At 42.8% G+C, this 27,712-nt stretch overlaps 1 protein-coding gene across 1 annotated transcript in view; it reads left to right on the forward strand.

Annotated features, from left to right (window-relative positions):
- The window catches only part of LOC126455931 (uncharacterized), a 73,651-nt gene that overhangs the window by 28,839 nt on the left and 17,100 nt on the right, over positions 1–27,712 (forward strand). Inside the window, exons 3-5 of the mRNA XM_050091690.1 lie at positions 2,466–2,517; positions 12,767–13,015; positions 25,462–25,651. Coding sequence (XP_049947647.1) covers positions 2,466–2,517; positions 12,767–13,015; positions 25,462–25,651 — 491 coding nt within the window. The remainder of the gene's footprint in view (positions 1–2,465; positions 2,518–12,766; positions 13,016–25,461; positions 25,652–27,712) is intronic.

The raw sequence follows: 27,712 nt of genomic DNA on the forward strand, positions 1-27,712 counted from the left end.
AGAGAGGGTATGGCTACGGGTCGCAGGATGTCATTAACGTAGGTCACAGCGGTCACAGTGCCCTGGGCACACACCAACGTGATTTGTGGTTGTGCCCAATAGCAACCCACACCGTAAGGCCTTGACTTGGTTCAAAATGGTTCAAATGGCTCTGAGCACTATGGAACTTAACATCTGTGGTCAGCAGCCCCCTAGAACTTAGAACTACTTAAACCTAACTAACCTAAGGACATCATACACATCCATGCCCGAGGCAGGATTCGAACCTGCGACCATAGCAGTCACGCGGTTCCAGACTGAAGCGCTTTGAACCGCACCCTTGACTTGGTGATGTATGTATTGTGCGAATGCAGTCACTGCAGTCACTGAGAAGCCGCTCCCCCTGTGTACAACGAACCAAAGTGCACCCAAACAAACAGAAACTGGTTCCGTCCTAAAACACTATCTGATGCCATAACTATCCCCAGTGAGTCGTTCCATACACCATTGCCATTCGTCAAAGCTAGGCAGAGAAGTGAACAACGCGCACTTAACCCATGCCATAATATATGGCTACGGATTGTCAACCCTTATGATGTACGGTGTGTTACACTGTTCCGTTGTTGCGACAGAGCCGAGGAGGACGCAGATCTGTCCTGCAATGCCGTTCGGATGAGACGTCGATCTTCTCGGGGGCTGGTCTTGGTGGTACGACGTCTTCCATCTCGTCGTCTTTTGCTGTCTTCCGTGAACCATTCTGCACACAGCCGTTGAACACACTTCGCCCCACATGAGTAACAATTTTCCGGATGGATGCTTCATATTCTCTCATACCAATATTGCCCCCTCTTTCAAACTCAGTGATTTGACGGTACGGTTCGTGCCTACATCTGCGAGGCATACTGCACGTCTGTTCAACTCACACGGATCCATTAGCTTCGGTTTATAGCAACAGCGAGAGACGCAGGCACATTTTACCGATAGGTGGTGTTGCGTCGTGATATCGAAGCTAATCTTGAACCCGCGGTCCGACATTGTTCCAATGCTAATCATTTTTGGAGAACATGCTACCGTATATGTCCTGTGAATATGAATGTCCTATCTCTAGTTGTTCAAGGTGTTCCATTTTTTTCTAAACACGAGTGTAAATATTGCCATTTTTATAAGAGATTAAACCCGTAATGATATATTAATCACCCTTCACTAATTAAATAGAATAATGTCAGGGCCATAATTTTATTAATTTTTCTCAGAATTCAATTTTTATTTAAGATTTTGATAAATGTGATAATCTCCAATGCAGGGTAGCAATGGTGATTGCTGTTACAGGGCAGATTTAATTTAGCAGACGTATGGAAGGTTGCTATAAGGGTGTAAACCTGCAGTCGTCTGTAGTCTTTCAAGTCAAAGCGCAGGACCAGTGTACTTTAGCAGTTGCATTGTAGAATTAAGCTGGCTGAAGGATAGTGATACTTTTGTTACTCAAAAGAGTTTTTCCTTTGTATATAGAATTAGTTGGGATTTAAAGTTACAACTGTTCTTTCCAAAACTCGTTCTGCCATCTTAGCAAAATTAAATAAGTCATATTTACGAAATTTGAAACGACTGCGAAATGATGTGAAAATATTTCTATCTTAAGGAAATTTTCGTGCTGATTCTAAAACTGGTCTAAATTTTTGCAATTGTGTAATATTCACGAAGATATGGAGAATTTAATATTATAATTCATATTTTATTAATAATAATGCAGCTGCTGTGTTTGGGTTGCAGATGTATTTATAGAAATGTATTTGTAGAACTTGATCTTTTGCCCTCTAACATTAGTTGAACAAACGTTAGTTTTGAAAGCAGTCGTTAACTGAATTTTAATATTGTACCACAGTTTCCATCGTTTATACATGATTTTCCATGAAACTTATTATCCCATTATGATCTACAATTGTAATAGATGCTTAGTTCATGGTAGCAAAACGGAACCCGATGAATTTAGCGAGCTTGAACATTCTAAATATGGAATTCTTACAGCAATCCCAAACAAAATTTAGAAGGACTGTGTGGTATTTATGGAATCATCAAGCAAACAGCATTGCTGTGCTGTTGTTATAAATATATCTTGTGAATGAAAACAGAATTTACGTGATAACAATTTGCAATTTGGATTAGGGTTAAGGAGTCTGTGGCTAGCGTTCCAATCGAACTTTGCTTCCATAATCGATAATCGATATTTATTCGTATATTATAACTCAGCGTGCAAATAATACAAAGTCGACACAGGAATTCTAATCTTTATCGTTGGATAATAGAAATATAGTATGGAGAGCCACATGTCTTTTATGACAAAACGATTTCTTATACAGCAGTGTGGCCAGTAAAGCTACCACTTTATTAGTCATGCAAGCCTCTTTTTTGTTAAGTCCTATATAGGCACTAATATTTTAGTTGTAGTCTTTTATCACATTAAGCTGCAATGTATCTCTGTGTTTCAGGCAAATGCTTACTCGCACGGAAGAGAAGGGAGGAACATTACCTGCAGGAAAGGTAAATCCATTCTCAACATTACGACACCAACTTGTATGGTTATTCATCTTAACAAATTGCAGATACTAACTACTGGTTTGTAATGTGAGTGCGGCTGTGGAACACTGATTTTATCACTGAGGGATAAGTGGTATTCTGGTGAAACTGTTACATCAGAGGTTGTAAGCAACTGTCTAGATATAAGGAATCGAAAACAACTTTTCCTTGAAACTTCCTGGCAGATTAAAACTGTGTGCCCGACCGAGACTCGAACTCGGGACCTTTGCCTTTCGCGGGCAAGTGCTCTACCATCTGAGCTACCGAAGCACGACTCACGCCCGGTACTCACAGCTTTACTTCTGCCAGTATCTCGTCTCCTACCTTCCAAACTTTACAGAAGCTCTCCTGAGGTCCCGAGTTCGAGTCTCGGTCGGGCACACAGTTTTAATCTGCCAGGAAGTTTCATATCAGCGCACACTCCGCTGCAGAGTGAAAATCTCATTCTAGAAACATCCCCCAGGCTGTGGCTAAGCCATGTCTCCGCTATATCCTTTCTTTCAGGAGTGCTAGTTCTGCAAGGTTCGCAGGAGAGCTTCTGTAAAGTTTGGAAGGTAGGAGACGAGATACTGGCAGAAGTAAAGCTGTGAGTACCGGGCGTGAGTCGTGCTTCGGTAGCTCGGATGGTAGAGCACTTGCCCGCGAAAGGCAAAGGTCCCGAGTTCGAGTCTCGGTCGGGCACACAGTTTTAATCTGCCAGGAAGTTTCATATCAGCGCACACTCCGCTGCAGAGTGAAAATCTCACTCTGGGAACTTTTCCTTGGTTCTAAAAATGTCATGCACTTTTCTTTAAACAGACTTTCAAAACGCAAGATGACCTAATGAATAAAACAGCGGTCTCACATCCAGGAGGAGGGCAGCTCAACTCTCCACCTGGCCAACCTCTTTTAGATTCTGCGTTATTCGCTTAAGGCAATGACACGGCCACTTTCCTGTCCTATCCTTTCTCAATCCGAGCTTTGTGTGTGAAATGTGTATGAAATCTTAACTGCTAAGGTCATCAGTCCCTAAGCTTACACAGTACTTAACCTAAATGATCCTAAGGACAAACACACACCCATGCCTGAGGGAGGACTCGAACCTCCGCCGGGTTCTGCCGCACAGTCCATGACTACAGCGCCTTAGAAATCCGAGCTGCTGCTCCAGCTATAAATAGTCCTTGATGGGACATTAATCCCTGATTTTCTTCGCTTCATATTCATAACATTCCCACTAGGCATTCCAACGTAAGTTTTCTCTTATTTTTTCTAAATTGCATAAGGCAAATGCCACGATTTTTCCTTTGCAATGGACGTGGCCGCGTTCTTTCCTCACCCTTATGTACGAGGGCAGTTCAATAAGAAATGCAACACATTTTTTTCTGAAACAGGGGTTGTTTTATTCAGCATTGAAATACACCAGGTTATTCCCCAATCTTTTAGCTACACAACACTATTTTTCAACGTAATCTCCATTCAATGCTACGGCCTTACGCCACCTTGAAATGAGGGCCTGTATGCCTGCACGGTACCATTCCACTGGTCGATGTCGGAGCCAACGTCGTACTGCATCAATAACTTCTTCATCATCCGCGTAGAGCCTCCCACGGATTGCGTCCTTCATTGGGCCAAACATATGGAAATCCGACGGTGCGAGATCGGGGCTGTAGGGTGCATGAGGAAGAACAGTCCACTGAAGTTTTCTGAGCTCCTCTCGGGTGCGAAGACTTGTGTGAGGTCTTGCGTTGTCATGAAGAAGGAGAAGTTCGTTCAGATTTTTGTGCCTACGAACACGCTGAATTCGTTTCTTCAATTTCTGAAGAGTAGCACAATACACTTCAGAGTTGATCGTTTGACCATGGGGAAGGACATCGAACAGAATAACCCCTTCAGCGTCCCAGAAGACTGTAACCATGACTTTACCGGCTGAGGGTATGGCTTTAAACTTTTTCTTGGTAGGGGAGTGAGTGTCGCGCCACTCCATTGATTGCCGTTTTGTTTCAGGTTCGAAGTGATGAACCCATGTTTCATCGCCTGTAACAATCTTTGACAAGAAATTGTCACCCTCAGCCACATGACGAGCAAGCAATTCCGCACAGATGGTTCTCCTTTGCTCTTTATGGTGTTCAGTTAGACAACGAGGGACCCAGCGGGAACAAACCTTTGAATATCCCAACTGGTGAACAATTGTGACAGCACTACCAACAGAGATGTCAAGTTGAGCACTGAGTTGTTTGACGGTGATCCGTCGATCATCTCGAACGAGTGTGTTCGCACGCTCCGCCATTGCAGGAGTCACAGCTGTGCACGGCCGGCCCGCACGCGGGAGATCAGACAGTCTTGCTTGACCTTGCGGCGATGATGACACACGCTTTGCCCAACGACTCACCATGCTTTTGTACACTGCCAGATCACCGTGGACATTCTGCAAGCGCCTATGAATATCTGAGATGCCCTGGTTTTCCGCCAAAAGAAACTCGATCACTGCCCATTGTTTGCAACGCACATCCGTTACAGACGCCATTTTAACAACTCCGTACAGCGCTGCCACCTGTCGGAAGTCAATGAAACTATACGAGACGAAGCGGGAATGTTTGAAAATATTCCACAAGAAATTTACGGTTTTTTCAACCAAAATTGGCCGAGAAAAAAATGTGTTGCATTACTTATTGAACTGCCCTCGTAATAACAGCTTCTGCTCCCTATCTAATGACCATCATGTCGACGGAACGCGAAAACCTAATGTACCTCGTTTATGTTTTCAGGTAGTTTCCGTAATAATCACAAACATAGTAAAAGATAATATTAGGTGAGAATGCTTCATCCACAAAGTTTTTGCACCCAGAATGGCATAAAAAAACGAACATTCACAAAGAAGTGATTTAACAGCTACAAATACTGCTAAATGATGTAGAAAATGAACAGTTACTTGTGTACATAGTTCCCTTGTTTAACATCCTACACACAACAATACCTCAGTGTTAATAAATGTGTCCTACAATACTCCTATCAGGCTACATCAGAAATCATATGTCAGTCATACGCGCTATGTCAAACTGAAAACGTCCTGGAAATTGCCTTATGAATTAGAAATGGGTTGGCCATCCTGTATAAATATATTTAAATCAACACGAAAGTTGTGATGGATTTTCTATAACGGAATACGAATGTGCATACGTCCATATATCAAAGCCGAAGTGTTGTCGCAGCTCTATAGACGAGTATTGTTACGCCTGCAACCGTTTGCACTTCGCAGTTGAGAGCTGGCAACAGTGCTACCAGCCGTCAGTGATTCTTTTCCACTGTCTCTGCTGTATATGGGCTGCACAAGTTTCTCTAGATTTGTTACCGTTATTATCAGCACTCGTACGACTTTTCATCCGGTACGTAATCTTTTTTACAACTGCTTGGCAGACTGATGTAGTATTCAGTCCAGATCATACAAAAAATGTTAATGATACTATGACCTTAGAATTTATACCTGCTTTGTAACTCGTCAACATAGAAACTCAATATGATTTGCTAAGAAGGTGGAAACAGATTGATACATTATTAATATTTTGGTGTGATATGAACACCAAATAAACTATTATCAAATCTAAAAGGAACAATCTGTTCGGAGCCCTTAACAAATGAATGAGAACGGCACATCGTTTTGAAAATTGCGTAACCGCTACGGAAGTCTGCAACCTGTGTGCAATGGAAAGTATTTCAAAACTGGATGTTACATAAGCCTGTCTCCTACATAGGCGAATTCTTCCACTAGAGTGTAATTCCCAACAACAAGACGCTAATCTCCTGCTACTCTTCAGCACCTTCCTCTTTGCTCTGTTTATGCTTCAGTCATATTCTGTGCAAGGTGAGCTGTCCATTCCTCTCAACAGGTTTTCTGGGTTTTCGTTACAGCCATTGGCATTGCTGTCTATTCCCCTTGCACATTCATGCTTTTTCCGAAATTTTCTTTTACCCCCTTTTTTGCTTCTTGTATATACAAACTGTACAATGATAGTGGAATAATAGTGGTAACTTACCATCCCTACAAAGATTATAAATTTATTATACTATTGGTCGTCTCTGTACAATGTTCTACGAATTGTGAATGTCTTATTTCGCCATACAATGACAATGGCTTCTTCTAAATCCACAAATAATACGAAAATACTGATATTTCTTCAATCTGCCTCCCTTTCTAAGTGCAGTGGCAAGTTACATACTGGTACTCATATCACTGGCACCTTTTCCCTACCTCAAATTCAATAGATATGTGTACATTAACTCTTAAATTACTGTTCCTATTATTCCATATTATTCCATGTCCTCGCCTTCTTTGGTAATGTGATGATTATGGTTTTCTGGAAATTTGATGTTATAATGGGTTCATAGATTTTTTTCTTTTTTCTTTACCCAACCCAGATAGCCAACTGCTTCCTACATCTCCCGCAGTTTTCTGCAATTAGGAATGTGTGTCGTCGATACCACGAGATTTGTCAGAATCCGTATCATTAAGCACTGTGTGTAATTCTGGCCTTATTTGACCTATTTCTTGCACATCAAGGTTCTCTTCTCCTATCATACTTTGGCATAGCTCTTCTCTGCCTTACGAACCATCAATGTACTCTTGCCATACATCTCCTGTGTTTAACAGACACTGGACTCCAACCAGACTATTACCCCGTTAGTCTAGTTGAGTTCAGGCACCGAGCAGACATTACAGCAAAACTCGCAGCACATAAAGAAGACGGGTAGGCCTATCGTCGTAATAATGTTCACAAAATCGAAACAGTCACTCCTAAAAACACACGGAAACACATCAATAATTTTAAAAAAATTCTAATCCTAGAGCGAGCTGAGTTTGACAGTGAGGGCCTATGGTTCTGTAGCGCTATAAGTATCCACTGAGCCACTAGTATGAAGCTGACATCCAGCCGAAATTGGATGCTGAGCTGCTAGTGCAGAGATAATACAGAGTGACTGGAAAAGATTCATCCTATTTCAAAGAACTGTATCTACTATATCAATGATGATACAACCTTCGGGTGAATTTTACTCACAATGATTTCATTTTCAAAGCGAACATTCACTTTAACAAGGTTACATCTTTTATGTATATACATATACAAACTTTGAATATTTTTTGCAACCAAGTCAAGGATCAAAGTTTTCAATTACCTTTCACACTTCCACTAGAGCAGGCTCGTCCAAACTGTGCCCCTGGGGCGCTAGCGCCCGCGATCGCCCGCGGCCAGCACCCCGGGCGAATTCGTATGTTGCTGCAGTGGCCGAGCCGTGTCGCTTAGCTGGCCGTGCGGACCGCCCGACCGCCAGCCGCGCCATGACGCTGTACGCAAATATTGCAACAGAAAAAAATTTATTTTGTGACCACACATCGCTGTCCTTTTCAGCGGAACTGGGGGGAAAACGCATCTAAAGACAATCTTTTTTGTTAGGTTTTTATTTAAATTTCAATGAATGAAACAATTGTTAAAGTGATAAAAGTGTTTTAGAAACAGGATTGTACAAAATTATTTGTATGTCCTTTTTTGGCATGGTATGAGCAGGAAACAGGTGGGCAAAGTTTGTGCTCAAGTTACAAATGATGGCTGAGAATTGGGAAAGCAGGGAAACCTTTTCCTGCTGGGAATCTCATCAAAGATTGCCTGGTCGACTCGGCGGCTCGTATTTGTCCACTAGACCTCACGGCAAAATTTGAAAAAATAGCTCTTTCGCCTCAAACTGTTGCTCACAGAGTCGAAGATATGGTCTCAGATATGGAGCAGCAATTAATGGAGAGAGCGGCAAACTACATTTCACTTTCTATCGCTCTTGACGAGTCAGCGGACGTTGCGGACATATCTCAGCTCGTCATATTCATTCGAGGTGTCGACGACAATCTGCGTGTCACCGGAGACTCTCTCTATCTTATACCATTAAAAGACACAACCATGGGTTTGGATACTTTTCTAGCCGTGGAAAACGTGTTAGAGTCAATGGGTTTAAAATGGGAACGCCTGATCAGTGTAATAAGGGATGGAGCCCCTGCGCTACGAGGGATACGTACTGGATTGCTGAGTTACGTGAGGTCAAAAATGGCTGAAATTCGCTGTTCCTTATTCACGACAGTCCATTGTCTGATACACCAGGAGGCACTTTGTGCGAAGATTGTCAACATAAAAAATGTTATGGACACAGTTCTTCGAATGGTTAATTATCTTCTCTCGCATGGACTCACACATCACCAATTTAAAGAATTTCTGGCTGATATCGAAGCAGAATACCCGGACATCCCCTACCACACCGAAGTAAGATGGCTGAGCAAAGGAAAGGTGCTTCATCGGTTTTTCTCCTTGAGGGGCGAAATAAATACCTTTTTTTTAATGAAAGGACGTCCAGAAGAATTACTTTGTGATCTTAAGTGGATGGCGAATTTGGCTTTTTTGAGTGACCTTACTGGTCATTTAAATACTTTGAACATTTCACCCCAACGCGAAAATCACTATGTCGTTGATTTAGTGCAGACGATTGAAGCATAAAAAAAAAACTTATTTTGTGGGAAAAACAATTGCCCGAGAAGATTTGTGGACACTTTCCTGCACTAGACAGCGTTAAAGAAGATGTGGATTTTTCAGATTATGTTGCAATCATTTGCGAATTACAAGAACGGTTTGAAAACAGATTTTTGGAGATAAGTGAGCTTCAATCGGCCTTAGATATATTTGTTCGCCCGTTTTCCCCTCGGCATAGGACGTCTCACAAGGGCTTCAACTAGAGCTGGTTGACCTGCGGTGCCATATCCGCCTGAAGGACCGCTTTCTTATGTGTAAAACTTTGGATTACTTTTAGAGCTGTCTTCAACGAGAGAAATATCCACTTTTGCACAAGCACGCGGCCTAAGTTTTCTCAATGTTTGGTTCCACGTATATCTGTGAGCGCTTTTTCTCTCTTTTAAAGCTTGCTAAAACTAAGAATCGTTCATTGCTTGGCGATAAAAATTTGAGTAATTCTTTGAGGTTATCAGTCTCAGGGACTATTGTGCCAAACATTGACAAAACCGTTTCCTCGAAAAAGAAAAAAGTGTAAAATGTTAATTGTCTTCTTTAACAATGTTGACTGTAAGAATTAAAGAGATTTATAACCTTAATTCTATTTTGTAATAAGCTATCAAACTTGGTCGGTTAAAATTATTACGTACAAAACAGCAAACTAAGGATCCGATTTCTAAACTCTGAAAAAAAAAAAGAGATGTAGCCTGAAGTATAACAAAAAGTATTTACTTGTAACTGGTAACAGTAAGAATGAGACTCCATATCCCTTACATAAAGTTATTTCTAAAATAGAATATTTATGACTCTATTTCATTTAAGAAACATATATTTTTCAGAAGACGCCTATTGTACCTATGACGAGTGTGCATATGCAGTAATAATAGAAGGGACCTGTGGGTCAGAAAACAACTAAGATGTTCTTCGATTCTCGTTTTGGATATTGTTGTCTAAAGCTTTGCGTAGTAATTCTGCCACACGAACACTAGTTGTTACCTAAACGGTAAATGGTATGCTTGTTTTACCCTTCATCGGCCTCTTTTACAGAGGTGCGCTTCCTCTGTTATTTTGTTTGCATTGGATCTGACTGCGGGACAGTCCACCGCAGAGCAGTGGTGTGCGGTCTCTCTCTCTCTCTCTCTCTCTCTCTCTCGCTCCTACGCCGACACTAGCGACACACGGTCGCGGACGGGGCGCTGAAGTACACTGCCCGGCGACCGCGAGGCGCGGGCGCGCCTCCGGGCGCAGTTCTTGGATGAGCCTGCACTAGACTCATGACAAACATTCAGACGATAGTCAGACTGGACCCTTATTTTTGCGAGCATATTTGGTGATACTGCATTCATTACTGTGGCAATATTACTTGCTAGAAGGGGGGTAATAACGACGGAATGTTTTACTAACTCTCACCAAAAAAGTAAGATACCGTTGGGATAGGCGAACATGGAGACAATGGCGCTATGCGAGATCCTCTCGCCCATGCGGCCGAACCACCAACGAGGCAGCTTACTGTTAGGAATTGCTCTTACACCCAGGTGCCAATACAGAGGTGCTTTCTAATGTTGAAAACTGAAATTTTTTGCATGTTGTGGCAGTTTTGAAGAGGCAGATCTACATTACATCCAGGTAAACGACTACTGCGACCGTCTCGTCTGCAAAAAACACACGGCCGTAAAGGTTTCGCGGGAAACCGTGCGAAACACAGGAAGCTTCGCAGAGTCTCTATTTCGTACTCGACTATGTAGCTTAGCTATGTCGTTTCCCACGACCTTAGGCTGTAGCGGTTGGTTCAATTTTCCACTTAAATGGAGGGTAGCCTCATCACATTAAACACGAAAGGAAATTACACTACTGGCCATTAAAATTGCTACACCAAGAAGAAATGCAGATGATAAACGGATATTCATTGGACAAATATATTATACTAGAACTGACATGTGATTACATTTTCACGCAATTTGGGTGCATAGATCCTGAGAAATCAGTACCCAGAACAACCACCTCTGGCCGTAATAACGGCCTTGATACGCCTGAGCATTGAGTCAAAAGAGCTTGGATGGCGTGTACAGATACAGCTGCCCATGCAGCTTCAACGCGATACCACAGTTCATCAAGAGTAGTGACTGGCGTATTGTGACGAGCAAGTTGCTCGGCCACCATTGACCAGACGTTTTCAATTGGTGAGAGATCTGGAGAATGTGCTGGCCAGGGCAGAAGTCTAGCATTTTCTGTATCCAGAAAGACCCGTACAGGACCTGCAACATGCCGTCGTGCATTATCCTGCTGAAATGTACGGTTTCGCAGGGATCGAATGGAGGGTAGAGCCACGGGTCGTAACACATCTGAAATGTAACGTCCACTGTTCACAGTGCCGTCAATGCGAACAAGAGGTGACCGACACGTGTAACCAATGGCACCCCATACCACCACGTCGGCTGATACGCCAGTATGGTGATGACGAAGACACGCTTCCACTGTGCGTTCACCACGATGTCGCCAAACACGGATGCGACCATCATGACGCTGTAAACAGAACCTGGATTCATCCGAAAAAATGGCGTTTTGCCATTCGTGCACCCAGGTTCGTCGTCGAGTACACCATCGGAGGCGCTCCTGTCTGTGATGCAGCGTCAAAGGTAACCGCAGCCATGGTCTCCGAGCTAATAGTCCATGCTGCTGCAAACGTCGTCGAACTGTTCGTCCAGATGGTTGTTGTCTTGCAAACGTCCCCATCTGTTGACTCAGGGATCGAGACATGGCTGCACGATCCGTTACAGCCATGCGGATAAGGTGCCTGTCATCTCGACTGCTAGTGATACGAGGCCGTTGGGATCCAGCACGGCGCTCCGTGTTACCCTCCTGAAAGCACCGATTGCATATTCTGCTAACAGTCATTGGATCTCGACCAACGCGAGCCGCAATGTCGCGATACGATAAACCGCAATCGCGATAGGCTTCAATCCGACCTTTATCAAAGTCGGAAACGTGATAGTACGCATTTCTCCTCCTTACACGAGGCATCACAACAACGTTTCACCAGGCTTCGGCGGTCAACTGCTGTTTGTGTATGAGAAATCGGTTGGATACTTTCCTCATGTCAGCACATTGTAGGTGTCGCCAGAGGCGCCAACCTTGTGTGAATACTCTGAAAAGCTAATCATTTGGATATACAGCATCTTCTTCCTATCGGTTAAATTTCGCGTCTGTAGCACGTCATCTTCGTGGTGTAGCAATTTAAATGGGCAGTAGTGTATTATCTTTCCATGCTGTTGTTTAACCCTGTTGTATAACAATAGGTACCTTGAAACTGCTGATGCTGTCACTGAATGCTTTGAACTGCACGAGGCTCAGTGGTGTGTGCTCCACGAAAATTTTAAAGGCAAAGTTGTAGCTGAATTGAACCTATTCAGCAGAAAACGGAAAACGGTTTTTGTTGTTCGGCTATCCCCATAGCACAATGGGTAACTAACGATAGAGCCAGCAAGCTAGCTGCACGAGGGTTGTTCCTGCTGGAAACCTTACGAACCAGACACTTAGAACTGTCGCCGAGGTAAAGTTCATAGTCCTATTCATATTTTAAAATTCACCGCTAGTTTATATCTTCTTTCATGTGGAAGATATAATGTTGTGCATTTGGACTCTCTGTATATAGAGTGACGTATGAGAGTAGCTGCCGTGGTCTGTGTGTGGTGCAGAGGAGACGGCGTTCATCCCCCGCGGCTATGAGCTGCTGGCCGGCGTGGGCGTGTACAAGGTGCACCGCGCGGCCGCCGACCAGGCTGCGGCGGCCTCCCGGTGCTGGTTGGAGGGCGGCCAGCTGACGGTGCCCGCAGACCCGGCGGAGGCGGACGCGCTGGCGGCGCTGCTGAGGCGCGCGCGCGTCGCCGCCGCCCTCACCGCCATCACGGACCGCGGCAACGAGGGCCACTTCATGTCCAACCTAGGTAACTCGCACCGGCACTTCGTGAACGACATACATTACCTGATCAGAAGTATCCAGATACCTATAAACACACATTAACGTGGGGTGTGTCCATCCCTTGCCTTTACGAAAGCTTGAAATCCGCTGTGGACACTTTCAGTAGGATGTCTGAATGTCTGTGGAGGAACGGCAGTCCAATCGTCCTCAACAGCAAAACCATAGAACTTAGTAACGTTGACGCTGGCACCTGGAAAAGGTCCTAACTCAGCCCAGAGACGTTCCTTTGGGTTCTGGTCCAGATTCTCAGCGGGCCACTTGGATGATACCTGTCGTCTTTTACTACGGCAAGGTTCTGGTAAGATCCGATACGCAAAATATCTCTTTACTGGCTCCCTACCGAGCGAGGTGGCGCAGTGGTTAGCATACTGGACTCGCATTCGGGAGGACGACGGTTCAATCCCGTCTCCAGCCATCCTGATTTAGGTTTTCCGTGATTTCCCTAAATCCTTTCAGGCAAATGCCGGGATGGTTCCGTTGAAAGGGCACGGCCGATTTCCTTCCCCGTCCTTCCCTAACCCCAGCTTGCGCTCCGTCTCTAATGACCTCGTTGTCGACGGGATGTAAACACTAAGCTCCTCCTCCTCCTACTGGCTCCCTAACTCCCAAGAGTGACTATGCAATTAGAGGCTACGTTTCCTTGCCTGCAACAAGTACCAGACACAAAATTTATGATTAGTGTGCCAAATTTATTTAAATATTAATTAATTAAACTGAAAAAAGCGCCACCTAACAGATCTTTTGATGATTTAATGAAACACCAGTCCAATAATCATGATAAATTTTATTAAAACAGTGTTAAGTGGAGGCGAAAACTGACTGATTTTAAGAATCCTGACTAAGGAGCGGAATAGCACTGTGAGATGTAATAGTAAAGAATTTAACAATAATTCACAGTAACACACATACACAGAAGTTAAAATACAGTTACTTGAGATGCTAGCGCGTGCATCTACTCATGGCACATTATACAACGCAGCATCTGAACCGACACATGTGGGGCAAGACTGCTAAATTACTGGATACGATTTATCAAGATCACACAGACACCACGTTCACCTTGGTCACTCAGACAACGAAAGAGAGAATTTAGAAAAAAACTTCCCTAACCCACATGTAAGCCCACTGGGTCATAGCGCGACTGTCTTTAACGGTCAATTTTAGAGAACAAAGTCCACATCTAAAATACCGTACAACTCCGTAATTTTGAAAACAAATTTACTAAACTGTAACACATCTACTCCGTCATGAAACTGAGGCTTCAGTTTCGAACACGAGAGGTGCATTACAGCATTATGAAATGTGGGAATTAAATACAAATTGAACGGTAAATCAAAGAAAATTTAGCACAAGCATTCCACAAAGTAACAACACATTCATACACAATACGCTAAATTAACTAAAGCAGTAAAACATGTGGTGTCACCGCTCGCCCACGCCAAGTTACATTTGCACAAAAGATCTCATCTAATAAACTGAATGTTACTGAAATTAACACCGTTCCCTGATTGAATTAGTTGTTGCGGCATTTTATCAATGCCACGCACCAGAGTGACTACCGGGAACTCAAACAAACCTTTCACACATTTCAGCTCCGCAAACAGAGATGCTGCTCAGAGCATCCGTACTCACCGGCGTCCTATGGAAGAGTAACCTGATCGTCTATCCCGACTAGGGCCCAGAGAGCGTAAGCGGTTTCTACCTGTACCAACCTCACAATGGGTGCTGACCATTGGCCACTAATGCCTGTCTGACCCAACGTAGCAGTATTCGAAACTCTACACAGTGATTGGCTACAACGATAATAACATTCATAGAACCATGTAGCGGCTCAAATAAAGTCATTACACAGTCCACTTTAGGAATCTTGCTGTCCACACACTACTGCCTCCCAGACAACGCTTTATCACAGGCTGAAATTACATGCTGATGCAAACAACCATCACTTCTGATTGTTCCTCCATTGGACCCAATTCATAATGCTGTAAAATGTGTTCATATTCTGCCGTATTACGAGTTATTTTTACTATGCTCTAAAACAAAAACAGAAAAAAGATGCACCACGAATTAATTATCCAAATGAGACGGAAATCAGTAGATGTGTTGTACATGTATACGTAAACAAATCACTACACTTTTAAAACAATGGATGATTTATTCAACAGCAGGAGCTCCACAAATTGAGTAATCAATAACGCGCTGGTGCACCTCTAGCCCTTATGTAAGCAGTTATTCAGCTTCACATTAATTAATAGGCTTGTCGGAAGACCTTCTGAGGAATATCGTTCCAAATTCTGTCCAATTGACGATTTAGATCTTCATAATCACGAGCCATCCATAACGCTCGGAACGTTCTCAATTGGGGAGAGATCCAGCGAACTTGAACTCCAAAACAGGGCTTGGCAAGCACGAAGACAGGCGGTAGAAACTCTCACCTTGTGCAGACGGGCATTATACTGCTGAAATGTAAGCCCAGGGTGGCTTAATGAAGAGGAACTAAACGGGGCTTAGAATATCATCGACGTACCGCTGCACCAACAGTGAGGGGGGAGGAGCGGGCGGGGGGTGGGGGTACAGATGACAACCAAAGGGGTCCTGCTGTGAAATGAAATGTTACCCTACACCATAGCTCCTTGTTGTCAGGTCGTATTCCGGGAGCCAATTTTGTATCCCACTACTTTACGGGCTCTCTAGACACCACTTCGGCCTAGAATCTCATTCATTGGAACATAATAGTCGTCAGCAATGAATGCCGCTTCGAAGTGAGCCCCGATGACATGCAAAGACGCCCCAGACAGCGGTAGAATACCAGTCTGACTGTCGCTCACTGTACGGCCTGAAACCAGAACTGATGGTCTTTGGTGCCAATTCGTTTCATAGCAGGAGTCCTTTGATTGTCGTCCACGGCATCCTTACAGCACAGAAGTACATCGACAATATTTTACGCTCCGTTTTTTTGTCCTTCATGGAAAGCCATCCAGGGTTTACATTTCATCAAGATAATGTCTACCTGCATGCGGCTTCAGTTTCTGTTGCCTGTCTACATGTTTTATAAATCCCACCTTGGCCATCAAGACTGCCGGTTCTCTCCCCAACTCAAAACGTTCGGAGCGTTATGGGCAGGGCTTTCCAAGCAGCTTGAGATTTTGACTAGCTAATGCGCCAGTTGGACAGAATTTGGCACGATATCATTCAGGAGGACATCCAACAGCCCTGTCAATCAATGCCAAGCCGAATAACTGCTTGCATAAAGGCTAGAGAAGGACCAACACGTTATAGACTTAACCAATTAGTGAAGCTCAATCTCTTGAATAAATTATAAAACTTTTCTGAAATCCTAATCATTCGTCTGTACGTGTACATCACGTCTTCTGATTTCTGCTCCATTCTGCTAATTCCCTCACGTTCTATCTTTTTTATCTTAGAGCGTATTTCAGGGCTAGTTAACTAATATAGTTAGCAAATGCTGGGAGATTTAGTTCAGGCCCCTGTTGTATGATATCTTCTCAGATCGATGACATTCTCTTGGCGCATCTGAGTTCGTGTAACCCGTTGTTGAACTGTAGACGTGATCACCCAGAATAAGCCCGAGCCAGTCGATTCAAGTTTCACCATTTCCTCTGTACTTCACTGCTGGCACTACACATGATGGCCAGTAACGTTCTTCAGGCATCTGACAATCTCAAACCCTTCCATCAGGTATTCATCAGTTCAAATCTCTAGTTACCAGTCATCCACTGGCGTCGCTTAGTGCTGACAACAGAAATGTTTGTCTTATGAAGAGCTACTCGACCGTTGTACCCCGTTGTCGTAGCTGACCGTGTAACTCATGAGTGGTTTCTTTGATTTAATACTGTTTTTTATAACCACCTTCTGCAATATTCAACGATCCCTCTCCAATGGTGCATGAGGTCAGTCCGTTCTTGGTTTGGCTGTAGTTATTCTTTCGCGTTCCCACTACACAGTCAGATCACTAATAGTCGATTTGGGCAGCTTTAGAAGAACTGTGTCATTCCCGGTGAACAAGTTAGTCAGGTGACATTCAGTGATTTAGTCCACGATCGACGTCACTGAGCTCTCCCGACCAACCCATTCACTAGGGATCTGGTTCAGACTTGCGGGGCGGTACACAGTTTTGACTTGCCACGTACAGTCATCGCAACATCCATCTAGCGAATCGTGCTGCGAGCTACAAACCAAGAGTTCTGCTCAATGGACAAACGTTAAGGTACAATCCTTTCCCAAAATATCTCGGAATCACTCTAGATAGAACCCTGGGCTACAAAGAGCACATCACCAAGCTTTCTCATAAAGTTGTTGCAAGGAACAACATACTACATAAGCTGAGTGGTACCACCTGGGGAACCTCTGCTGACTGTCTGTGTTTAGCTGGCATCAGTCTTGTGTACCCTGCTGCTGAGTACTGTGCACCTGTCTGGTTGGAAAGTGTACATGTGAAGAAGGTAGACGAAAACAGAACGACGCAATGCGCTAAATTACTGGTTCCATCAAATCAACCCCATGCCACTGGTTACCTGTATTCAGTCACATCCCTCCACCTCACTTAAGGTGGAAACAAGATCTACTGAGGGAGGCCAAGAGACTCCCTGCATCACCCTCTCTACCACTGCCCCAGGAATTCTGTCATCCACCACAGCAACGATTGCGATCAAGAAGGCTAGCAAGTGTTACAGCAAGATCTAAATGAAAGCTGCAAGCATGAATAGTCAACAAAAACATTGGGAACAAGAGCCCATCACCTTGATCCCACGAAGAAGACAAAAGTTTTTGACCTACCGAGGAACCTTTGGTGCCGCCTCAACAGGTTAAGGACTGGACATGGTTGTTGTAGCTAATCCAGGTACAAATGGGGTTGGATCAGTTCACCAATGAGTGAATGTAATCAAGAAGAGCTGACAATTGAGCATCTAGTCCAACGCTGTCCATTTCATTCATACCCTGTAACTCCCGACGACCTGTTCACTCTCACACCTAGCTTAATTAATTGGTTGAAAAACACGGACTTTAAGGTTTAATCTGGTCTTATATCATATGTAAATTGTATAGAATCACTTGATTTATATCAACTGTATATTGCAAAAAATCGCCATACGATTAAATAAATCGCGACAAATACTCGGCTTAGGGCAAAAAGAATTAATCTCCTTCATTTTATCCCCGTCCTATGTAATCGATTAATAGTATACAGGAAGAAAACTATTGATATATTTACTCTAATTTTAGTGATATGGACATTAACTAAGAAAAATGCGGATGTTTACTCTAATTTTAGCACGGATATTAACCAGGAAAAATGTGGAAATAAAACGTTGTGTCATGCGACTTCGATCAGTAAGGAGAATTTCGGTAGTTCTGCGTAGTTGGCAATCGTAAGCATTCAGTATTTGAAGGACGCAACAAAGATAACGACTTCCGATTACCGCTAGCCTCTTCTAGATACAGTTTAAACAATGGAATGCGTGAGTGTGAGACAAATAAAACAATCCAGTTTTTTTGTTATTTTCAGAATATGGAAAATAAAAATGTGAGATTACAGTTGTTACTGGTTTATTTGCTGAATGTGTTATTAAAACCTGATTCATTGCACGGATTTGGTTTCTAAATATACCATTTTAACAAACAGAATATGATCTTGTTGGTTTGTAACGCAGAATGGTGTATTTGTGTGCTGAAAGACTAGATCTGCAACCCTGTGAAAGTGAAGCTAAAATGAAGATAGAAGTTTGCAATAAACATAAACAACAGACTGAGTTGAAAAACAAGAATGGGAAAACTGTATGTGGAGTCCTTAACGAGCAGAGAAAATCATAATTAAGGAGGAAACACCAGAGTTACTAGAGATAGCGGACGTTTCCAGCATTTCTGAAGATGGCGATGATTTCGATGACCAACTATTGGCATATTAAAATCACTACATTCACGTAGTAAAGACCCTAATGGGTTATGTTGTATTTGTGGTGAAGTAGGTACAGGTAAATAACTTGGCACAGGTGTGTACGGTGCTCCATTTGGATCACGCTACATGTAATTGAGAAGACACCCCAAGACTTTTTTAATGGATGCTTATCCAAGAAATGAACATTATAGAAATTGTTGAAATGTGAAAATGAAAGCAGTTACAGTATTCTAATTACCTAACATAAACAGGAAGACGAAGTGGCGACTATTTTCACTCACGTATATTTAATACAGACTTTCCTTCTTAAACGCCCAATTCTCCAATCATACCATTCGGTGTGATTGTGGAATCGCTCGTTTATAATATTTGCAGTTAAACGTCTTTGTATTCTTTATTTATATTTATTGATTTACTATCGTAAAAGCAGAGAAACTGGAGCAATCTCATATACGGTTGGTTTTAGGATACTTATTGTGAAAGTGTCAAAATAATAAATTTTGTTTGAGTGAACACTATTCTCTCAGTGTCCCTTACGTTTCTACACCACAATATCGATGTTAAAGCCCTCACTTAAAGATTGTCAACAGTTTGTGTGATGCTATAGTGCTTGCTAAAAAAATAATATTCTGATTTTGGATAGTAACATTCGTCTTTATCGGCGGCAAAATAACAAAATGAACGCAAGCCTTAACCACTTAGACTGTCACATCCCCAGGACCGACACAAAGATTCAGTGTAACTCAAAATTTGTATCCGGCTTTTCCAGCAAACAACCGGAGAGCCATAAATTTCATTTGGTTCATTTCAGTAATTTAAATGCATTGCGTCACTCGTCTTAGATCTGTTAACTTTCATTTGATACCTAGAAGAAGCGGCATTTGGAGCATTTATGTCTATTTACAAGCAATATGTTACACTTGTTTCTGTTGAAAGTCAACTGCTGTTCCCTGCACCAAGCGTCAAGCTTCTGCACTTCACTACAATTTTGTAACGTTGCGACTTCACCGTAAACAAATGTTTCGGCCGGGAAAAGCATCACGGTACTACCGATGTAATTCACTTGGCCCAGATGTTGCGAAAAATAATGGTCCTGTAACATTCTCTTGGAGAACGTCAGAAATTACTTTCATATATGGTGATATCTCTTCGACAAGGATGACCTGCTGTGATCTGTTGGCTAGAAGGTCTTCAGTCGAATAACACAGAAGCTGTGCTGTTCCGTACGCTCGTACTTTACTCATTTGGAGGTAGTGTGGAAGACTTGTCGAACATCTACCTTAATAGGTACCGTTGTGTAATAAATTGTAACGTGTAACATACTGGAGGAGTATCGTATTTATTGTTATCGTAGACTATGGATGAAAGTTGAGTCTAATTAGATTGGGACGTAATCTAAAAGTTTATTTTTTATTTACCTTTGTGTTAACTAGAACAATTTTTCGTACTGAAGCTAGTGGCGGCGTGTAACCACACGTTCCCAATTACTGCGTGAACGACTGATTGCAGGGCTGTCTTTGGAGGAACGCACTTGTTTCTTCTGCCGAATATTTTAACTCGTGGAAGTTCTCTCCATTAACAATGATACGTCCTATAGAAACACACCTTGTACTGCAGTTTTTGTTGATATGGGTATTAGGATATGAAAAAGGTGTGGCTGTAGTAAGTGGAGAGGAGCTGTGAGATTTAATTATTATTTATTTATTTATTTGTTTATTATCATTACAGACTGACACACTGCCTTGGTAACTATGGTGGGTCGTTTGCTACTATAAACTACTAACAAGCTCCAAAGACAGACTGTTCGTCTTTTTCTACAGTTTCTCTCAGTGCTGTTATTTTTCTTATCGTTTACATAATTCCATTGTTAATTCAAAAACATGTGGTACATAAACTAGATTCTGGAAAACGAAAACAAGTTTTCTATATTCGCTGTACATTATTCTGTATGATGTATGACAGTACTATCTGTTACTACAATTACTACCTCCTCTTGGCCGCACCATAACCGGGAGAGGGTGACCTCGCGCCTCGTCTCGCTGAAGGGCACTTTTTACCTATGTTGTGTGTTCGTGTTTCTGTAGTTGGGTATTATTATACTGCATGTGTAATCTAATGCACCATATTATAAAGCTCACACGTTTTTCAGTTTGCATCTCATACAGTTTACATACTACACGATTACATGTTAAAAAATAATGATCCCAAAGTCTAAAGAATTACTACTTTGTGCAAACAAGAAAATTCGTTGTCTTATTTCTTATTGCAAACTTATTTCTAAATTCCACGTATATACAGGTTGCTCCAAAAAGAATAACCTCATTCTGACCGGTAATAATTACGAAACATGGGACATGCCGGCAGGGAAATTTGTGTTGTTTGAATGGGTGTGGCCTAAGGTTTCAAAAAATCGCCGTTAGATGTCTCATCAGTTAGAAGTAAGATAGCGTCCGCTCAACAAAAATGGTTCAAATGGCTCCAAGCACCATGAGACTTAACATCTGAGGTCATCAGTCCCCTAGAACTTAGAACAATTTACAACTAACTAACCTAAAGACATCACACACATCCATGTCCTAGGCAGTATTATAGCCTGCGACCGCAGCAGCTGCGCGGTTCCGGACTGAAGCGCCTAGAAACACTCGTCCACAGCGGGCGGCTCCGCTCAACAGAAAGTGTTTTTTATGCTGCAATTTGCAAACAGTTAGTGATTTCGGTCCAGCGTGCTTTTCGTCGGCGTTTTGGCACTGATTCGGCTGCACCCAAAAATGCTAGTCGTTGGTATTGCCAATTTGAGGAGAGGGGATGCTTGTGCAAAATTAAGAGTCCAGGTAGACCTCACACTTCTGATTACATGGTGGAAAGAATTCGGCCAGCGTTTGACTGGTATCCACGGAAGTCTACTCGCTGCGCAAGCAAATAACTGGCAGTGCTTCTTACGACTGCCTGGCGAGTGTTAAGATGTCGTTTGGGAAGCTCTTCGACTTGGTGATAAAAGGAAGCGATTTAACTTCAGCAATGCTCTGCTACAAGACATTGATGAGAATACATTTTACTGCGATTAATTTTCAGTGATGAAGCATCATTTCATGTTGGCTGTAAAGTAAACCGATGTTAATGGAGAGTCAAGAAGTCGCAAAAGATCACTGAGCACGAAAGAGACTCACCTAAAGTGAACGTCTTTTGTGCCATTTCCCGAGAAAAAATGCACGGTCCCTACTTTTTCGGAGCAAAAATGAGTTAACTTAAAATGCCGCAGAATTAGCTTTTTCCACGACTTGGAGGACTCCGATGACTTCATTTTCCCACAGGATGGACATCCATCACAGTGGCACAACAACGTACATCGGTTTGTCAGTGACACCCTGCTCCAACGCTGGATAGTGCGCAATGGACCACGAGACACTGCCCTGAATTCTTGGTTTCCAAGATCGCCAGACATGACCCCATGGCAATTTTTTCTTGCGGAGATATTGGAAGGAAAGTGTGTTCATTTCCCGTTTACCTCGTGACATAGATGAAGAACAGTCAGCATAACTTCTGTAAAAGCAGATACATTGTGTAAAGTTTATGATGAATTTAGCTATCGTCTAGATGGTGTTCGTGCTGCTGGTGGTGGGCACAGAGCGCATTGTAATAGCATAGCTAAAACTTTAATACTTTGTGAATATTTTTGGGTTCGGCCCATGTTCTCAGTATGTTTTTATCAATAAATGCGGTGTTTTGAAATCTGATCATTTTGTTTTGAAACTCACTGTATTACTTGGAGTATTGCTGCAGTTGTGTGATCTGCTACTTTACCCTACACATATCTGTATGTGTCGATACTGAACCAGTTCATCTGTTTCCATTGCCAGTATTTGAATTTCTAATCACCGTCGTTCTCATTACAGAAATTTATTTGCCCAGAGCACATAAAAACACGCAGTGACTACTAATTGCAGTGAAATAAAATCGCCGTGCAGGGCCAATCCATTTCGTCGATTGTTCGCATTAATCAGAAGGACATTATAGAGACGATATTCCGTAGTACCGTCTCTAGTCGTACAATAAGAGGAAAGCTGTGCGAACAGTGCACAATAGTCACAAATAAAATACATTAGACGTGTATAAAATCCTTTCATGTTGTGTCCTTCTCCACATCTGATAGTTTCCTATCAGATATCAGCAAGGACACTAGACGAAAAGATTGTATAGACGTCTCATGTATGTCATTTGTGAGTTTTGTGCTTTGTTCGCACAGCAAAGTGTGTCCAACTAATGTGAACTGTCGCGGAAATGGATTGGTCCTGTAAAAATTTTGTCTGTGCAGATGATCCGAAAATGGCTATTTAATTTCACTGAAACTAGTAATCATTGAGTATTGTTATGCGATCTTGGGAAATAAATTTCTTTAATAAGAAGAGCAACGTTGTTTAGATTCTGAAATCGGCTCCAACACAGCTGAAAATGTCATGTACTCATTATAATTTTATTTTTTGTTGTCCCACGTATCGTGTTGCGTAATAGGAAAGTGTCTGGTCGTAATCTTATATATGGTCGTTGCTACTTTTAAGTCTTGTATAGCGCTGTTGATATTTCATTACTGCTGCGGTTAAGCGTGGTACATTTATCGGGGCCTCTTAAAGCTTGCCCTATGTCTTCGATTTCTGTCATCGGCCTAGCGCGCGCGCGCACATGTGTATGTGGTGTGTGTGTGTGTGTGTGTGTGTGTGTGTGTGTGTGTGTGTGTGTAGCTTTGTAGTGTTATGTGTTCGAGGGACGCGCGCGCACGTGTGTATGTGTGTGTGTGTGTGTGTGTGTGTGTGTGTATGTGTGTGAACCGTGAATTTAGTTTCAAAACTTTTTCTAAAGAATTTGCTTTATTTACCAGCCATTCATCAAGAACATTAACACATTTAATCACACTATGTGAGCGTGGAAGTAGTTGCCAGTGGGTAACTGATGGAAACAAATTAAATTTCTTTCAACAAATGGAGATTTTATTCTTAAAGAGCCCTTAAAAAAAGAACCAGATTTAAAATTATAATCAGAAAGCACCCTCTGAATATCAAGTTACAATTTATTCAGAGGCAGAAAGAACAAATTTTGACAGTATGAGCTTTCGGGCTGAGAACCTTGCCGTTCCCTTTTGACATGGCCGTAGTCACGAGCGCTCACAACAACCTCTGAAAGACTCCACTGGTGCTAATCTGCAACACACCAGATTACTTTAAACTAAAATTTTTAACAAGTCACACAAGCACATAAACTATGAACCCCGTAGGAGGGATGGAAATGGTACAAAACACTAACATTAAAAAAAATTAACTTGCCACCGAAGGTGCAACTTGATTTAAAAAAAAAAAACTCTTATGGTGGAAGGGTGGCAATTTTATGTACTAAAATGACCCTTTAAATAAAAAAAACCATTAAATGCAGTCTTACATAAAATATAGAAACATGCTCTACATTACACATATACCGCCTCTCAATATGATAGGCAAGATAAAAACAAATTTCAAGAATTCGGCCGTTACACTTCAAGCAATAAATTCGTTCACACCGAATCCGACAAACATGACAGAGGCAGCTATTAACGTACGGCAGACCGACCGACAGACAGACACTAACTGCCTAACAAATGCGGACGAGAGACAGACGAGCAAGCTGGGGACGAGAGATTGACTAAGAAAACAAGTACAATTTAACAAGTAAATGAAACAACATATCACGAATCACTTAACTTCTAATAAACTGCGATGTCTGGCGAAGACCTGGCGCAGCACCCCCAAAACGCTCTACCGAACCGTCCGCTTCAACGGACGCAGGAAGTCACGCCCATCTCCCGTCTCACGGCGTCGCAGCTCGCGCCGGCCAGACCGATGTCGTGGGTTGACTCCTGTTGCTCTCGTGTCGGCCGCGAAGCCACTATCGCACGCTATACGGCGCGGCCCACTGGACTGACGTGGCGACCTCACATGCGCCGACGCTCAAGACGGACAATCATCTTGTGTCCCAGTGCGCGACCGACCAACCGATCGATCCAACCGCCAATGACCATTGCCTGAACAAACTCGAGCAGACTGGCGGCCTAACACATACTAGCACTCCGGAGGACAGACAGACACTGACTGCCCCACACTGACCCGGCTGACCAACTGACCAGACTCGACGACTAGCGAGCTCACAGCGCCCCTTAAATGCAGGTGAACAGGCTACCTTTCCCCTTTCCCACCAGAGGGAGACACCAAAGCTGCGATTGCCACGGCGGCTCCACCGCCAGAAACGGATACTGCTTCACACAACGCGCTGCGGCGCGCTCTTCAAAACAGCAATTTTTTCCACGGCTCAGTGTGCGTGTCGCATTGTAGTGTTATGTGTTCGGTGGACCCATGTTCGCCGCATTCACATCAACACTTTGGCTAAGGCCAAAGCGGTGCAGGTGTGTAGGCTAAGGACCATGGCCCGTCAGGAATAACGTGATGTAGGAAGCTGTGTGTCTGGCTGTACAGGAGGGTCTCTGGACGCGGCGCTGCGTGGCCGCTGGGAGGCGCGCCAGCCGGACAACGGCGGGCTGTCTCTGCGCCGCGAGGACTGCGTCACGCTGAGAAGCGGCGCGCTCTTCAACGACGTGCCGTGCGACCAGCCGCTGCCCTTCGTCTGCATGCTGCCGCTCTACCCCGTGCCTCCAGCCGGCTACCAGTGAGTAGTACGCCACACGAAATCATAGCGAGTGGACCGTGTTACGTTACTCAAACAAAGAACGACAGTAGCGCTTCTAGTGGTACGCCAGTGAACCTCGACTACGGAAAAATAAGGCGCGAGAAGCAGTATTCTTTCTCTGTATTCTGCGAATACTAGCTTAGCGCCCGCTGCTTCCCTCGCGTAGACTGTATGGGCCGCAGAGATTTTTTTTGTGTTCATTTAATTGTGTAATTGTGTAATTTTTATGTCGTTCGCCAATTTGCAACACCTTCTAAGCTTTTCATGCTAATTAAGGCCATATAAGCATGGTCTTTTCCGAGTGCACGTCTGGCAAAAAAAAGCGATTATGGAGCTAGAGTCCAAAGTTTTTGTTAAGAATGCCTTTTGAGTTTTTGTGGAGATATTTCCATAGCAACTTCCATCCCCTAACAAACATTTCTTTATAATCTAAACGAAAAGTGAAGTACCAATTTACATAACTTTAGCTTTAAGATTGTTTTAACGTAACGAAATATTTTTTTCAAAAATTTTCATCCTCTATTGCTCTCCCTTAGGGGTTGAATTTCCAGAAACTCTGAAACATGTATTTTTTTAAATTTCTTACAGAGAAATCAAATATAAGCTGTCATAGACGTAGCCTTAAAAATCCTTTTGTTGTTATTTAGTAGCTGTTTATTTTCAAAAAAACTTTCACCCACTATTTGACCCCCTTTGTGGGTGAATTTTCAAAAATGCTGAACCAAGTTTTTTTTATCTTCTGACTGAGAAACCAGATACCACTTCTAGCTTCAAAATTCCCTTCATAGTGACATATTTTCGAAAAGCCTTTCACCCCCTTAGGAGTGGAATTGCGGATAATTCCTTCTTTAGCGATGCCTACAGTATAAGATACACACCCTCTCCTAACTTCAACTTTCTGACCTTAGCGGCTTGGGCTGGGTAATCATGAGTTAGAGTATCAGTCTGACCCTATTTCACTCCCTTAGGGGTTGAATTTGCAAAAACGGCGAAACACGTACTTTTCGTCTCAAACCGAGAAGCCAAACATCAATTTTCAAAGATTTAGTTTTTAAAGTGCTTTCGCTATGAAATACTTTCATAAAACGTTTCAACCCTATTTAACTGCCGTAAGAGTTGAATTTCTGGAAACAGTAACATAAGTAAGTTTTATTTCTAACGGAGAAGCCAAATACAAATTTTCATAGATTTAGCTTCGAAAATGGTTGCACAATAAAATATTTTCATGAAAACTGTCATCTCCCGGTTCCAGTTCCCCCCCCCCCCTCCCCCCCCCTCCCCCCAGGGGGATACCACTAATTACTTCGTCACAATAAAGAGCTAGTTGTGTTTCATAAGAACGATATTTTCTCAATCTGTGTTAGCTATTTGTCAATAAATTATTTTCTTCGAGGTGATTCATTGTGTTCGAGCTCAATATTTGTTCCAAAATCCTACTGCAAATCAAGATTAGTGAAATGGGTCTGTAGTTCAGCGCATTACTTCTAATTCCTTTCTTATGTATTGAAGTGACTTGTGCAACTTTCCAGTCCTTAGGTATGCATCTTTCGACGAGGCAGCGGTTGTATATAACTGCTAACACACTGTGGGAAACAGAGTAGTATACAGTCTGGATAGGGGGTCTTGCCTTCATTAAGTAATATCAGCTGCTTTACTACACCGAAGATATCTACTTCCGCGTTACTTATTATCTAGATTTGAATTCTAAAATATCTACTTCTTCTCCTTTGGCGAATGTCGGAACACTGTGTTTAGTAACTCTGCTTTAGTGTCACCGTCATCCGTAACATCACCATTGCTATTGCTTAGTGTGGGTACTGATTGTGTTTTTCCGCTGGTGTACTTTACTTTCGATAAATCTAAATCAAAAACTAAGATTCACTTCTCGTAGCTGGGGTTCCACAGTCATGCAAAATTTTGTGAACGACATCGTGGTCGCCCTTCCGCTGTAAGATTATTTATTTTAGAAACACAGTAAAGTAATTTCGACCTAGTGGCCATATCAGGTGGAAATAATCAAGCTTTAGCATGCGTAAAAAC

Source organism: Schistocerca serialis, chromosome 2 (genome assembly GCF_023864345.2).
Source record: "Schistocerca serialis cubense isolate TAMUIC-IGC-003099 chromosome 2, iqSchSeri2.2, whole genome shotgun sequence".
Lineage (NCBI taxonomy): Eukaryota > Metazoa > Arthropoda > Insecta > Orthoptera > Acrididae > Schistocerca > Schistocerca serialis.